Source organism: Aptenodytes patagonicus, chromosome 7 (genome assembly GCF_965638725.1).
Source record: "Aptenodytes patagonicus chromosome 7, bAptPat1.pri.cur, whole genome shotgun sequence".
NCBI classification, from domain to species: domain Eukaryota; kingdom Metazoa; phylum Chordata; class Aves; order Sphenisciformes; family Spheniscidae; genus Aptenodytes; species Aptenodytes patagonicus.
The window spans coordinates 17,024,417-17,037,145 of record NC_134955.1 but is presented as its reverse complement, the minus strand read 5'-3'; the positions used below and the strand labels follow the sequence as shown (position 1 = coordinate 17,037,145).

The following is a 12,729-nucleotide window of genomic DNA, read 5'->3' as shown; positions in this document are numbered from 1 at the left end:
AACAAATGGGAACAGGGGAGGAACAAAGGCCAAGAGAGAACGTTCCTGGAAGGAAGCTGTCCTGTTCTAAGCAGTTCCGACTTGTAATCTTTGCCTATTTTATGAGCAGTAAACCTTAATGAACAGCCCTAGAACTGAGCTAGATTCACAGCTGGCATCAAAATCTGCACAGCTGTGCAGCTGCACAGCTCAGTGCAGCAAGGGATGACCTTTCACCAGCTGAGAGTTGGCACCATGTTCTTACAGAAGCAAAGGCTCAAAGGTCTGCTGTACTTAAGATCAGAGCCACAGATCAGCACTTTGCTCCCAGGAGTAAAGAAAACTGGCCTTGCATAGTTGGAGCTGTGAGCACAGTTGGGAGGGCATGGCTGCTTGGGACTTTGTGGGGAGAGGGAAAGTATGCAGTCTGGACTGTTTGCAGACATATGAAGAGAGCTGTGAAAATCTCCAGAAATTCAATGGTTTCTAGTTAAGCATTTCTTAACACACCACCTTGAGTTTGATTATGAAGTAAACAGACTTGAATTTTGTACCAGAGATGTTATTTTTCCTCTCCCACTGGTTTCAAGTGCCATCAAAACATGTCTCAGTGCTCTCTCTAATGATAAATGTAGTCGGGGGAAGAGATGTCACGAAAAACATACCAAAGATTTTTCTGAGGAAAAAAAAGAACCTCAACCCCACGCTGAACTTTATTTCAGAGGAGAAATTATGCTCAGTGGGAGGCAGAAAATGAAATGCTTGCTGCCCTGCTGAGGCTCTGATAGACAGGGACCTGCAGGGGCTTGGAGGTTTGGCTATTTCAGTGGATTTCAGGCCAGACAAGGAAAGGTTTCTTGAGGAAAAAGAAAACCAGAATATGAGTAGTGAGTGCTGATTATCCATGGCCTGGTGAAATACCTGGCTGGATCTGAAATATCTTGTCTCTGTGACTAATGTTACACAGGAAAATAGCCATACAAGTGCAGGTTGAAGACGTGCTTACAAATGTGCTTGATACAGAAGGCCAATTAAAAATACTAGCTTTGCAGGGAGAGGGGAACTAGCAGTCATTTGCAGAGGCTGGAGAAGGGAGATCACACTTAAAGGATGCCATGGAGGAAAAGGAAGCCTGCAGGGACCTCTGTAGCTGCTATGTACCTCTCAGGGGTGGGATGGGATAGGAAAAGGCCATTTAAATGTCAGGGGAGAAAATACTCAAGATGGAAAGCAGTCAAATCACCGTCCTTGATACAGAAGAGCATGGTTTCTTCAAGGAGTGAAAAATGGGGCTCGTAGTCTCTTGGAAGTCATGCTTCCATCCACTAAACCCCCACAAAAGCTCCATGTGACTTCAAAAGCAGCATGAGAGGATGAGACAGTGTCCAAGCAGCTATAGGAAGGAAGACCCTCTCTGTCTCCTCCTCCTGTCTGGTGATTACTAGCTAAAGAAAATAGGGTGGATGGGAAGGAGTCACCAAGGACTTGGGGAAAGAGGGTTGGATGCAGGCCAGAGCAGACACGTAAAAGAATGCCCCTCGCTGCTTCACAGCAGTAGAGGGGTTGACGTTAGCCCTGAGAACCACCTTTGAAATTGCTGTGGGGGTGAAGGCGACAAATGTTTCTTTCCCTTCATTCCCTTACACATCCCTTAGAAAAATCCTGTGCACTGGGCTTTGCACCAGTGGTCAACAGTTGGTCCTAAAATAACCTAGTATGACTAAGGGGAGGAAGTGATCATTCCTGCATCCTTCCCACAGTGCTGAGAGACATTTGCTGTCCTTTCCCACAATACAACTCAGATTTGAAAGGTTTCTGTGGCAAATAGGGATGAAAACATAATTTCTCTATTCTGTGCCAAAGCCTGGACAGCAAGCACATGTCATGGTGTGCATGTGTGTGGGAAGGGGAGAAAGCCACCACATAGCAGGGAACCAGATAAAAAGGAAAATCATCTCCTGCAGTCTGAAACTTGATGGCCACCCTAGTGCTTCTGTTGCTACAACTTCAGGGTGTAACCTCACTGTTAATGGAATTGCATGGGGAGTAATCGCCAGATATGACTAACGTTCCTTGTGTGTCATGAACTGACATAAATATATTTCAATACTGTGTGCAGCACAGAAGGACTCAGAAACAGATCAACTGTGAGCCTGTATTAAGTAGAGCAGATGGGGAGGAGATGCTCAGCTAGGAAATAGTTTCTTTAGAAATGCAGTGTGTGTTTCCCACCTTTGCTTATTGATGAGAGGTTGAAGCATGGGTCCCTGCCCTTCCCTGCTCATTGTTATTTCAAACAGCCACTTAAAATAACTGCAAGAGGCTGAAGGAGGAGGTTGTCTTGTCCACTCATCTACCTCTTACTGGTATGGTTACTGTGTGACCCACAATTGTTAAGCTGGACCCCATAGAAGAGGGCAGTCCCCATGGAGGTTGCTAGCAGCCTGCTATCTGTTTGGCTCAGAGGAAGCAACTTTTCATTAATGTCCTCTGGTGGAGGTTTCTGAGGGAATGCACCACATATGCTCTTCCTCAGACTGACACAGTCTGGTTGGCGCTGGCCACCCGCAGGTTCCGGTGTTCCTCAACGCTGCTTGTCTTTTCAGCTTCCTTTTGGCACTGCGTTCCCGGGATTTGTGCACCAGCACCAGTGCTGGCACAATTCAGCATACACCTTCTGTGAATTTGAGCCATGGGGTTTAATTATTTTCATAATGGGTTATCAAGAGATCATATCACTGTTGTTGAGGTACTCTTAGCAGAATTTTAAGTGTTAGTAAAATCTACTTAAAATGGACAACATTATCCTTGTTCTTTTTGTTCATTTCTGTCTCCCAATGTAGTACTCGTGTTGATTAATATGCTACTTGCAGAAATACACAGGCTGATACATGGAAAAGCAAACTGTTTCTGCTCCTGCTTGCATTTCCTTTCAGGTTTGCAGTTTTAAAGAGAACAGCAAAAGCTGAAATAAAAGCTGAACCAAAACAGATTTATGTGCTGGGAGTCTTTTACTGATCGAGGTGTGCACGGCAGTCAATTCAGTTACAAATCTGAGTTGTCTTTTGTTAAAGGTCCATTGTCTCTTCCAAAATCCTGCTGGCCTTCCCCTTGTTCCCTGGTGAGCTTGCCAAAAGCACAGCATGGGATGGCACGGAGGAAAGAACCCTCATTCCAGAATGGGAAAGCTGTGTGGTACATCAGTTGTCTGGGCTGGCCTCGCCCGGCCTTCTGTAGTCCTGAATTCAGTCCCTAGTGCAGCTGTGAAATCTTGGATAAGCTACTTCCCCTCTTTATTCCCCCTGCTCCCATCTATCCGTCTAGAGCTTTGGGGTGGGGGGTTCTTTTCATGGTGCTTAAAATGGTGCTTGGAGTATAGGTGCTCCAGTAATATGAATGTAAATGATGATGGTGTTGCCTTACTGGATGAGGGCCTCTGCCAAGAAAAATGAAGGTAAAGCCCATTCCTGTTCTGACTAACTTCTGTTCCTTGGTTAGCAGAGACTTTCAAAATAGAGCTCGAGGTCAGACTGCGAGCTGGTTGCAATCAGTGGGCACTTTTCACTCATTTCAGGAAGCTTTGGAATAGGCCTTCTGTGTGTAACACCAGCTTCATGTTAGCTATGCCATTTCCTCATATGTTATTTGCATGTAATAAAGGCTGCTGTTTCCCTCCCCTTTTTTTTCTTTCCTTTTCAGGGGAGGAATGATCCAGACTTGTGAACAGTATCAATTTGTCCATCATGTCATGAGCTTGTATGGAAAACAGCTTTCTAGAGCAGCAGAAGAATAAGTGGTCATGATATTCCTAAAGGCTAAAACCAAGAGAACTTTTGACTGCATTCAGATATATTTCAGATCTGATAAGAGACACATGGTAACCTGGCTGTCTTAGCTGGAAAGATATTTTACTTTGATATTGCTTTTACGCTCTTGTTTGCATTGACATTTAAGAGCTGAGGTACGCCTTGTCTTAAACATATGTGACAGGACATAATCTTCACCAAAAAAGGCTTATTTATACTGTAAATAAGAATAGTAGCTTCATTTGTTACAAAAGCAAGAAAAAAAAATCAAAAAAATCCACTGTCTTCAGTTTGCTGTTTTTAAAAAATCATTGCTAATATATCCAAATAGAGTGTGGAACTTTTTGAATTGTCATGCTGAAATGTGCCGTATGTTGACTAAGCTTGAAAGTAACTTTTTGCCTCTTTCTGATTGTTTTTACATATAAAATTACCGAATACTGTGTATATCGTAAACCTTCTGAGCATCTGCGTTGAAAGATTCAAGTAGATTCACATTGAAATGATGTTTCACACATCACGTTTGCTTGATTATTTTTCCTAAAGCAGTCCACCACCAGTGTTATCAGAACTAAGGGGAAAAAAATATTTCAATGATGTGAGTCAAATTCTTACCTCCAATTCTTACCAGCAGTGTATCCCAGTATCATGACAGCTGGGTGAATCTGAGGTGAATAGTAGAAGTTAATCGGAACATAAATTCTTCACGCTTTACCTTTTCTTTGTCAATATTTTGGCACCTCAGTCTGCAACCAGATTTGATTTTTGCAAAGTTTCTCTTTTTATGTAGTCAGACCACAATCCGAATACAATTTCCCCTGAAATTTGAGGTTTGAAATCAGGTGAGGAATTTTGTGAGTTGAATTCATCTTTATTAAAAATGTAATAATAAAATAACTTGTATTCTATGAATTTAAACTTGTTTTCAAAGCTTTGAGGGTGACCGGGTGCCCAGCGCTCATTAAAATTAACGGAAATCCTGTAGGCAGCTTTAAAAAAAAGAGACTCTGAGCGTGTTGGCTGCTTTTTGATAAATTTGCCCTCAAACCAAATTTAGACAATCATTATCCCATTCTAATCACTAGTCCGGGCAGCAGTGTTTGCTTTTCAATGATACAAACTGCTGCCCAAGCTTTTCTTTTTAGATTTCAGTCAGGCTGTGAAGACTGTAGTTTGTGTTTAATGCTTAGAGGTAAGCACGTGTTTAAGTGCTTTATTGAGCAGAGAAAAATGGAGGTACGCAGGACCCTTAACATGAAAGATGAGTGTTTTGTGAATAGAAGCTGTAATGATACACTAAAAATATTTTTGCTTCTCTTTATTTGTAACAATAACCAAAACCCACCACTTTTATTAGTGCAGGAGATTCTGAGAATTTACTGCACTTCCTAATCAGGAGAAGGTAAAGCAGCTCTCAGAACAATAAGGGCTGATCCTGTTCCCACTGAGGTTTTGCCATTGACGTCAGTAGGTGCAGGATGTAGGGCCTGAAATGTTACGCCTACAACTTCATCACTGTGGGGAAAGTTTCCCAGTATTTCAGTACACATCCATTGTGTTTATTCTGTATCCATGAACCTGTAAAAATCCTGTCAGCAGGGTTTGCATGAATGTGTGGCAAAATGTGTTATCTTTAAATCACTTGATTTTATTGCTGTATTTAAAATATTTCCTTCAGTGAGAAGCTAGCAGGAAGAACTGGCATTCTTTTTAGAAATACTGGTGGTACTCATTAAATAGAGCAATAAACTTAAGCTATTGAGCATAACATGACTGTTAGTTTTATGTAAAGCTTGCTAGCTATATTCTCCCCATTGCTACTGATTCTTTCGAAGGGGTAACACTGTTCCATCTAAGCACTCCTTAGAAATAACAAAAGCACCACTGATGTTCTGAATAACATTGTAAGTGGAACTCCCTATAAATGATGTTTTCAGCTGTTCAGTGCCCTTCAGTGTCAAAACTGACTCAGTGAATAAAATTACTTATTCTGTCATCAGCTGCCTGTGCATCTGCTAAAGAATATTTGTTGATGATTGATAGGAGTGTGCATATAGAAGCAAAGTTCAATGTATAAGTTGCCTTCTGTACAAGGAGCCTTTCTAGAGGAGAATTGCTTTATGGCAAACAAGGTATAAAGGGCTCTAAGATACTGACTTTGAGGTCCTTGCGCAGATCCTCAGCAGGTATCAGTTGGCAGTGCTTCTCTGACTTGAGTGGAAATGAACAATTTACACTGATAAAGGAAATCTAGCCTGCTGTCCACTCCCATTCTACATATGTGGAATGTCCTGAGAGAGTGGTCACTGATAAAATCAGGCTGCTTTGCATCAATTCACTAGTATAAAGCAAACGTCAGCCTAGTTGCACAGTCTGGTTATGAGGGCTGCGCTGCTGCCATTTCACACCAGGCAAGAGCATGCCACTTGGTCAGGATAAAATATTCAAATGCCTCTTGAAGCGTTATTTTGTCTAACAGATAATCCTCCTACTTACTCTTTGGCCTTACCATAATTAACATGTTTGTCTCTCTCTCTTTTTTCCTCTCTCTCTCTCTTTTTTTTTTTTAATAGAATTTGAGGTCTGAAGGACCTTATATCAGCTGTTCTGATCTCTTCTGATGGCAGAGGTAGTCTTAAGAAGTGCTTAGGACTAGCAGAAAGGAGCTCTGGCCATACAGAAGCACTTGAGATGAGTGGGGCTTCTGCTTCTGTAATCAGTAGGTTTGAAACTGAGCTGGCAATAGGAACTAAGCTAAGCTATGTGTCTTACTAGACTTCTTTTTTTTACTGGACACTTTCTCTATTAAAAGAGAATTCCTAGCACACTTCATCCATTCTCTCCAGCTCACTGCCCAGGCCTCTTTGTACCAGAGACTACAGCATTAATACCTACAACACAGTTGTTTCCCAGAGACTCTAAATTCCTCTCTCCAGGTAGGTTAGCATATAACAAACTTGAGATTATTTTATTTAGAACCAACTGTGATGTCTTCTGTTTCATGAGCTTTTTCACATTTTGTGAACAGGGTAGAGCCTAGCTCAATGCCTTGCTTGTTTGCTGGTCATTTGGTCGTTGGCCATCACACTTAAGCAGTGTTATCCTGTGTATGTTTCTGTCATGGTAACAGACTAATGACATACTGTCCTTCTGTAGGTACTCTGAGATCAGCAGATACACAGGGTTATGTAAAAACAAAAACTAAGATTGCACTTAAGAGCAAGAGCTGTCCCCAGGTAAAGCACGTCTGACTCTCTGAAGGATCAAGATAAAGATGACTTGGTCAAAGTATTCTGAAACGTCAACTACCTAGCAGTCATGTACAGTAGAGTGTTGCATTTACTTGCAAGACTTTCAAAAGTAGCTAACAATTCTGGATGTTTCCTCTACAATTAGTCTACTTTGGAAAATCTTATCCTTAACCTGTGAATTTGTAGTTGCAAAAGGGCTTGAGACTGAAGAGATCACTAAACAGGACCTTGGTTCCTGTCACTTCCCTGCTGCCTCTGCAGTGGAGGAGCCATGCAGCTTGCACACAGGTGGTCTTAGAAAGTGTATGTCTGTTGATTGGTGAGTTGGCAGGTTTTAGAAGTGGACCTGCACTACTATTTTTGATGTGTTCTTTCCGTGGAAGCAACTTTAAACAAAGGGAAATGGTAAATTTACAATTTGTTAATCATAACTGTGTGTGTGTCTATTTTTGACATGAAACATGCTTTATACATTTGCTAGGGAGAAAAAACACTTTTTCTGAGATACATTGGGGATAACCTTGTTTCTTCTGCCAAGTCTGTAGATTTCTATTTGCTGATGTCTGTGAGAGTGACTATCAATTTAGGATAATGTAGGGCAGCTCAGGAGTCCTGCAAGAAAGAAAAATTACTCCATTCAAAAGCACGGAAGAAATACGTGAATGAAAGCAGCATTTGCAGCTTTGTGCGTAAGGGACAGGCAGTCAAAGAACTGCGTGCTTTAGAAAACACAAGCATTGATTTCTATTGTCTAACAGCAAATTTCACGTATTCACAAAGAGGTGAATTCCTTCTATTACACACAAGGAAAGAGAGGAGTCCACTCTCCTCTGAGTACTGATACAGATCAGGCTCCAGCACCAGAATACAACAGATGCCACAGTCTCATGGCATGGTGTGAAAGTCACAGAAGGGGGTACGATTAACTTCGGTGCAGAAGACCTGCCCAAGCTTGTGCACCATGTAATCCCCAGCAGGGCAGCAGTGTCAGGTTTATTCAGTTGACAGCAAAGCTGAATGCAGAGAAAGGCTAAATTATTTACTTGGAATTAAAAGCCATGTTGGCACCAGAGCTGGCAACATGGATCAGAGCATTTAAGAAGATAAAGCTTAAACAGTCTGGCAAAGGACTCAGGTACTGCAATTCCTGGCCCTTTCTCTCCACTGGACCATGCTACTCAACCTCTGTGTTCCCTATTGCTTCTTTATCTCTTACTGCCTATATGGCACTAGTTTTAATCCAATATGTTGATAGCCAGTGTTTTCCAGGGATCATCTCTTCCCTTGGAGAGAGCCTGTCTTGCCAGACACTCTTCAGAGGGCTCAGCCTCTTCTGCCTACCTTTTGATCTCAATACATCTCAGAATTTTGGGGACAGAGAAGTCTGCAGTACTGTGCATCTTACTGAAGGCATTTCTCCTTTGGGAAATGGTAGTGTCTGCCCGAGTCAAAGTTTTCTTATTATGTCTGACCTTAACTCCCTTAGTCCCAGTAGCAGCTGCAAGGTGTCTGCTTTTCTCTGAAAAGGCAAAGGCAACACTTCTCTCCAGGGATCAGAGGAAAAGAATCCTGCATAGATATAGATCCTTTTGCTCTTTCTTCTTTACACGCTTAGCTTGTTTGCCTCTGAAGTGGACGCAAGGAAGACTGTCAGGAACTAAGTCAAAACTAATAAGGCACAACAGAACAACAGAAACCTCCTCTTGTAAATTACCTTTGAGTCCTTTTGTCTCACAAGATGGAAAACTAGATGTGATCGGTTTCACTATATCCACTGTTGTCTTCTTGGTCTTTAGGCTGTTGTGAGGAATATGGAGAGCAAACACTTAAGCATCACAAAGGTCAGGATAATGAAGAGATCATTCAGAGTCACTCCTCCCCTTTTTGAGGCCTATGTCTGGCAGTGTGGCCAGACTTAATGATCCAAACGGGAAGATCTTCTCATTCATATGCATTGGTTTTCTCCCACAGCAGTGTGCGTGCATGTGTGTGCATACGTACACGCCCACTCAATGTGCCACAGTATCTGGTGTAAGAACAGAAGCGTGAAGGAGGATTCATGAGCACTGTGAAATGAACATGGAAAGGGACTGCCTGGTTTTTGAGTCAGTTTGGATAGGTGGGAGGAATTGGGTTGGGTTGGCAGTGTTTTGTTTTTGTTGGGGAAAATGTGACTTCCAGCCCAGATACCAGGTTTCTCTGTATCAAAGTTGGGCTCTTTTTCCTGAATTAGAATATTGAAGAGGTAAGTGAAGGTTGGTTCCTTGATAGATTTATTAGACAAGCAATAAATAATACCTTATCCACTTTACAACATGACTGATCCCATTTCCATGCACTTCTGTTTTGATAAATGCATCTGCGTTAATAAGAACATTAACTTCTAGAAGGAAGCACAGAGCCTCTGTCTTGCTGGAATCCTTCTTTAGCCTGTGAACTACAGCATGTGTTTATTTTGGCTGTCTGTATATGGTATTTTTTGCTCACTGGAAAAGTTGACAATGTTTCAACCTCTGCATGTTTTTTTCTTGATTTTTGTTAAATTTTTTACCTTCCTCTTTCTCTCCTAGACTAGCAGAAATCATCTTAAAATCATCAGGAAAGGTGGTATATTCCCGGGAGGGGGTTGCTATTGCTTTTTCCATAGTTTGCGCCTAGAATTATTCCTGTCAGCCTCTGGAAGTTGGCTAGATTTTGATGTTCTTTGGTTTTCTAAGTCCCTGTGTTTTGCAAAGCATAACCCAGGTGCCTTCTGCACTAGACTCCCTTTTCATTTGAATTTAACATAATACAGAATAGATAACAGCACTCTGTTCCAAACAGAAGTCAAATGTGGTCAGTTAAGAGAAGCAGTTTATTGCCACTAGTTCAGCCTTTGTTGCAAGCAAGATATGTAGTCTGTGTCCTTCAGAACGGATAGACCCATATACACATAAAATGGCCTCTTGTATCTGCACTATTTCAGCACTGCTGCTGTTAACACTAGTAAAGTAAGAGAGCTGAATACACAGGCTGAGATCTGCAATTCATTCTCTTCTTGAGAAGTACCTTACTTGTTGGGTATGAAGTCCATCTCCATACGAAGAAGGGTGACAGAATCTCAGACTTATTACAGAGTAGGAGAGAACTGATTAAAGAATGACTTCTGTAATCTAAGTTGTGAACTGATTTTCTAAAGAGCCTAATCCCTGTTTGAGTAACTGAATGAACTGGCTGGACTTTGAAATGGTGGCAGCTGCTGCCTGTGTAACTTAAAAATAAACAAAGCCAAAGCCTGGCTGTTTCACTGAGGTGTGAAAGAAGCACTGAGGACAAACTTAAACACCAAAGCAGGATGTCCTGTTATTCCAAGAATGAGAAACTGCTGAAGTCAGTGTAAAGGATGTAACAACATAGTCCACAAGAGACCAGTATGTATTTAAATTTTGAACTACTCAAAGCCATATTTGTCCAGTGTAAAGGGACCCAGGCATCTTCCTAGGAATGCAACAACCTACAGGACTTCATGTGAGCGGAGGGACACAGAAGCGTCAGTAATGGTGTTGAAAGCTCCTCTCTCTTTAATAGGAATGATCATGACCTTAGCAGCTGGAAAAAAAAAGGTAAAATAAACATATATTCTCAAGAATGTCCTACTATTTTGTATTCTGTGGCTGTGGGCAGGCAGGGTGGAAATTGGCTGTGTGAGATCAATAGCTTTAGTCTCATATCTGCTTTGCTTTTCCTTTCCTTCCCTTTCCAAGAAAGTAACCTTGTGAAGTACCACTCTGAAGTATAAATCCTTGAGACACTTAAAACCAGGAGTAAAAGAGCTGTGAAAAGTACAGTGTAGGGAAGACTCAGTTACCATAAGAAGAAGTAGTCAAACTTGTCCAATTCTGTCTTCTGTAACTGAAACTAAAATTACCATTCACTTGCACCAAGTCTTTGTTGTGTGTACTTCAGTGGTACTGACAAGTCTTTTCTTGAGATCTGGTTTGCCTTGTAAATGTGCGCTGATTCTGTTAATAGCAGCCATAGTAAATACAGTGCGATAGCCACACTGTATGTGATGAGTGAAGTCAATCTCTCAGAGTACCCATGGGTTGATTCATCGTGTATCTGTGCTCCTAAGCACAGAGGGTTGTCTGCGTTATCATTTTGTTTTCTTTCTTGCCCACAGTCAAGGTATGGGCAAGTTGAGTCGTGGTGATGGGGAGTAACAGACAATGTCACATCCTTCAAGTCAACCTTTTGGGCTCTGGAAGTCGGTTCCGGTCTCATCAAGAAACAGGAAACCTTGTAATTTGACGAGGCTTCCCAAAGCTCATCGCTTACTACTAAGGGCAATTTTTCTAACAGAGTACTTGCTCTTCTGACTGAAGGATAACAAAAGGTAATAGCCCAGTAGTTTAGAAAAAATCTGTTTCTTACTAGCCATTTCTGCTCCTTAGCTGGCACAAGCTACTGGATCGTAAACCTGTAACATTTTCATGTTCAGAAAATCTGTGGCCAAGGATGAAAATTTTGGCCAGGTAAAAGAAATATAAGTAAAGGGAATTCCATTTGTAAGGTGAAAGGAGGAACTGTTAAAATGGTGGGTTGGCCTTTAAACCGTGTCACTGTGAGCTTTGTAGGATTTGAAAATCCAAATAAATGCGAAGGTATGCAGAGTTGTGCAGTGGAGCAGGTGAGTAAAGCAGCATGCTATATGCCTTCTGATTTTAGCACTTGGTGCTACTGATGTGGATTTGCCCCATAATGAATGAGGGCAAAATACGCTCTTTTCTAGGGCTTTTGGGATTATAGAATAACATCTCGTCTCTTCCTAACCAGCCCCAATCATTGCTGTCACCAACGACCATTGGTATGCAAGAGTGAAAGGGTGAGAACAGAACAGTGAGAGAGGGTGGTAAGGGTGGGGAGAATACCTTTGGGTAGACCACGCAAAAGCAAGAGTGATTTTCTCTTGGCTTCTTGGTTTGTAGGAAAGACTTTAAAAATTGTGTCTCTCTCAGAAAATTTCTGAGCAGAAGTGAAAAGACATAACAGGGTGTAGAGATGCATGATATCCCTGTATAATTTTAGATGGTATATGGACATACATAGTCTAGGATAGAGACTCTTCACTTGTCTTCTGTGCATAAGGAGTCAGAGAACATTTGACTCTTGTACAGGCAGGCTGGAGACAAAGGCCAGCTAAGCAAGGAGACCATGGTATATATATTCTGATAAGGAAAAGGATCTCCTTGGGAGGATGCCCAAAACAGAGCACTTTTGGCATAGCTATAATTTCTGCTGGCAACAAAGCAAAGTCTCAAGGTCATATGGTCTTAACATTGTCTTCCCTGTGGACTGTATCTTCTAGGTTGCAGTGCATAATTACAGCTTTATCATTGTGCCCCCAAATCTTGGAAAGACTTGTGTTTTGGGTTGATTTCCTTCTGCCCCAAGATCCTTCAGCAGCACACAACTGCGTCAGAGACTACCATTCCTTACTGTATCTGTCTTGCCAGGGAACACTTTTTAAAACTAGGGAGCTACAATTTCTAGATGACTAGTACTCATCCCTCAAAGACTAGAATCGAATAGTCTCTTTTCCCCAAACTGCCTTCCATACTGGGACCAAGTCTTGGCATAGCTGTAGGCAGCAGAGTCCCCACTGGAAACAGGCTATATGGTGACAGAATTTTTTCCTGTAGTATGGTCATATG

At 41.8% G+C, this 12,729-nt stretch overlaps 1 protein-coding gene across 17 annotated transcripts in view; it reads left to right on the top strand.

Moving 5' to 3' along the window:
- PTPN5 (protein tyrosine phosphatase non-receptor type 5) overlaps nt 1-5,784 on the top strand; it is a 90,021-nt gene extending 84,237 nt beyond the window's left edge. For all 17 annotated transcript variants that reach the window (XM_076344151.1, XM_076344140.1, XM_076344150.1 and 14 more), the window contains one exon: nt 3,679-5,784. In XM_076344151.1, the coding sequence (XP_076200266.1) occupies nt 3,679-3,772 (94 nt within the window). In that variant the 3' untranslated portion in view covers nt 3,773-5,784. The remainder of the gene's footprint in view (nt 1-3,678) is intronic.
- Nucleotides 5,785-12,729: the final 6,945 nt, after the last annotated feature.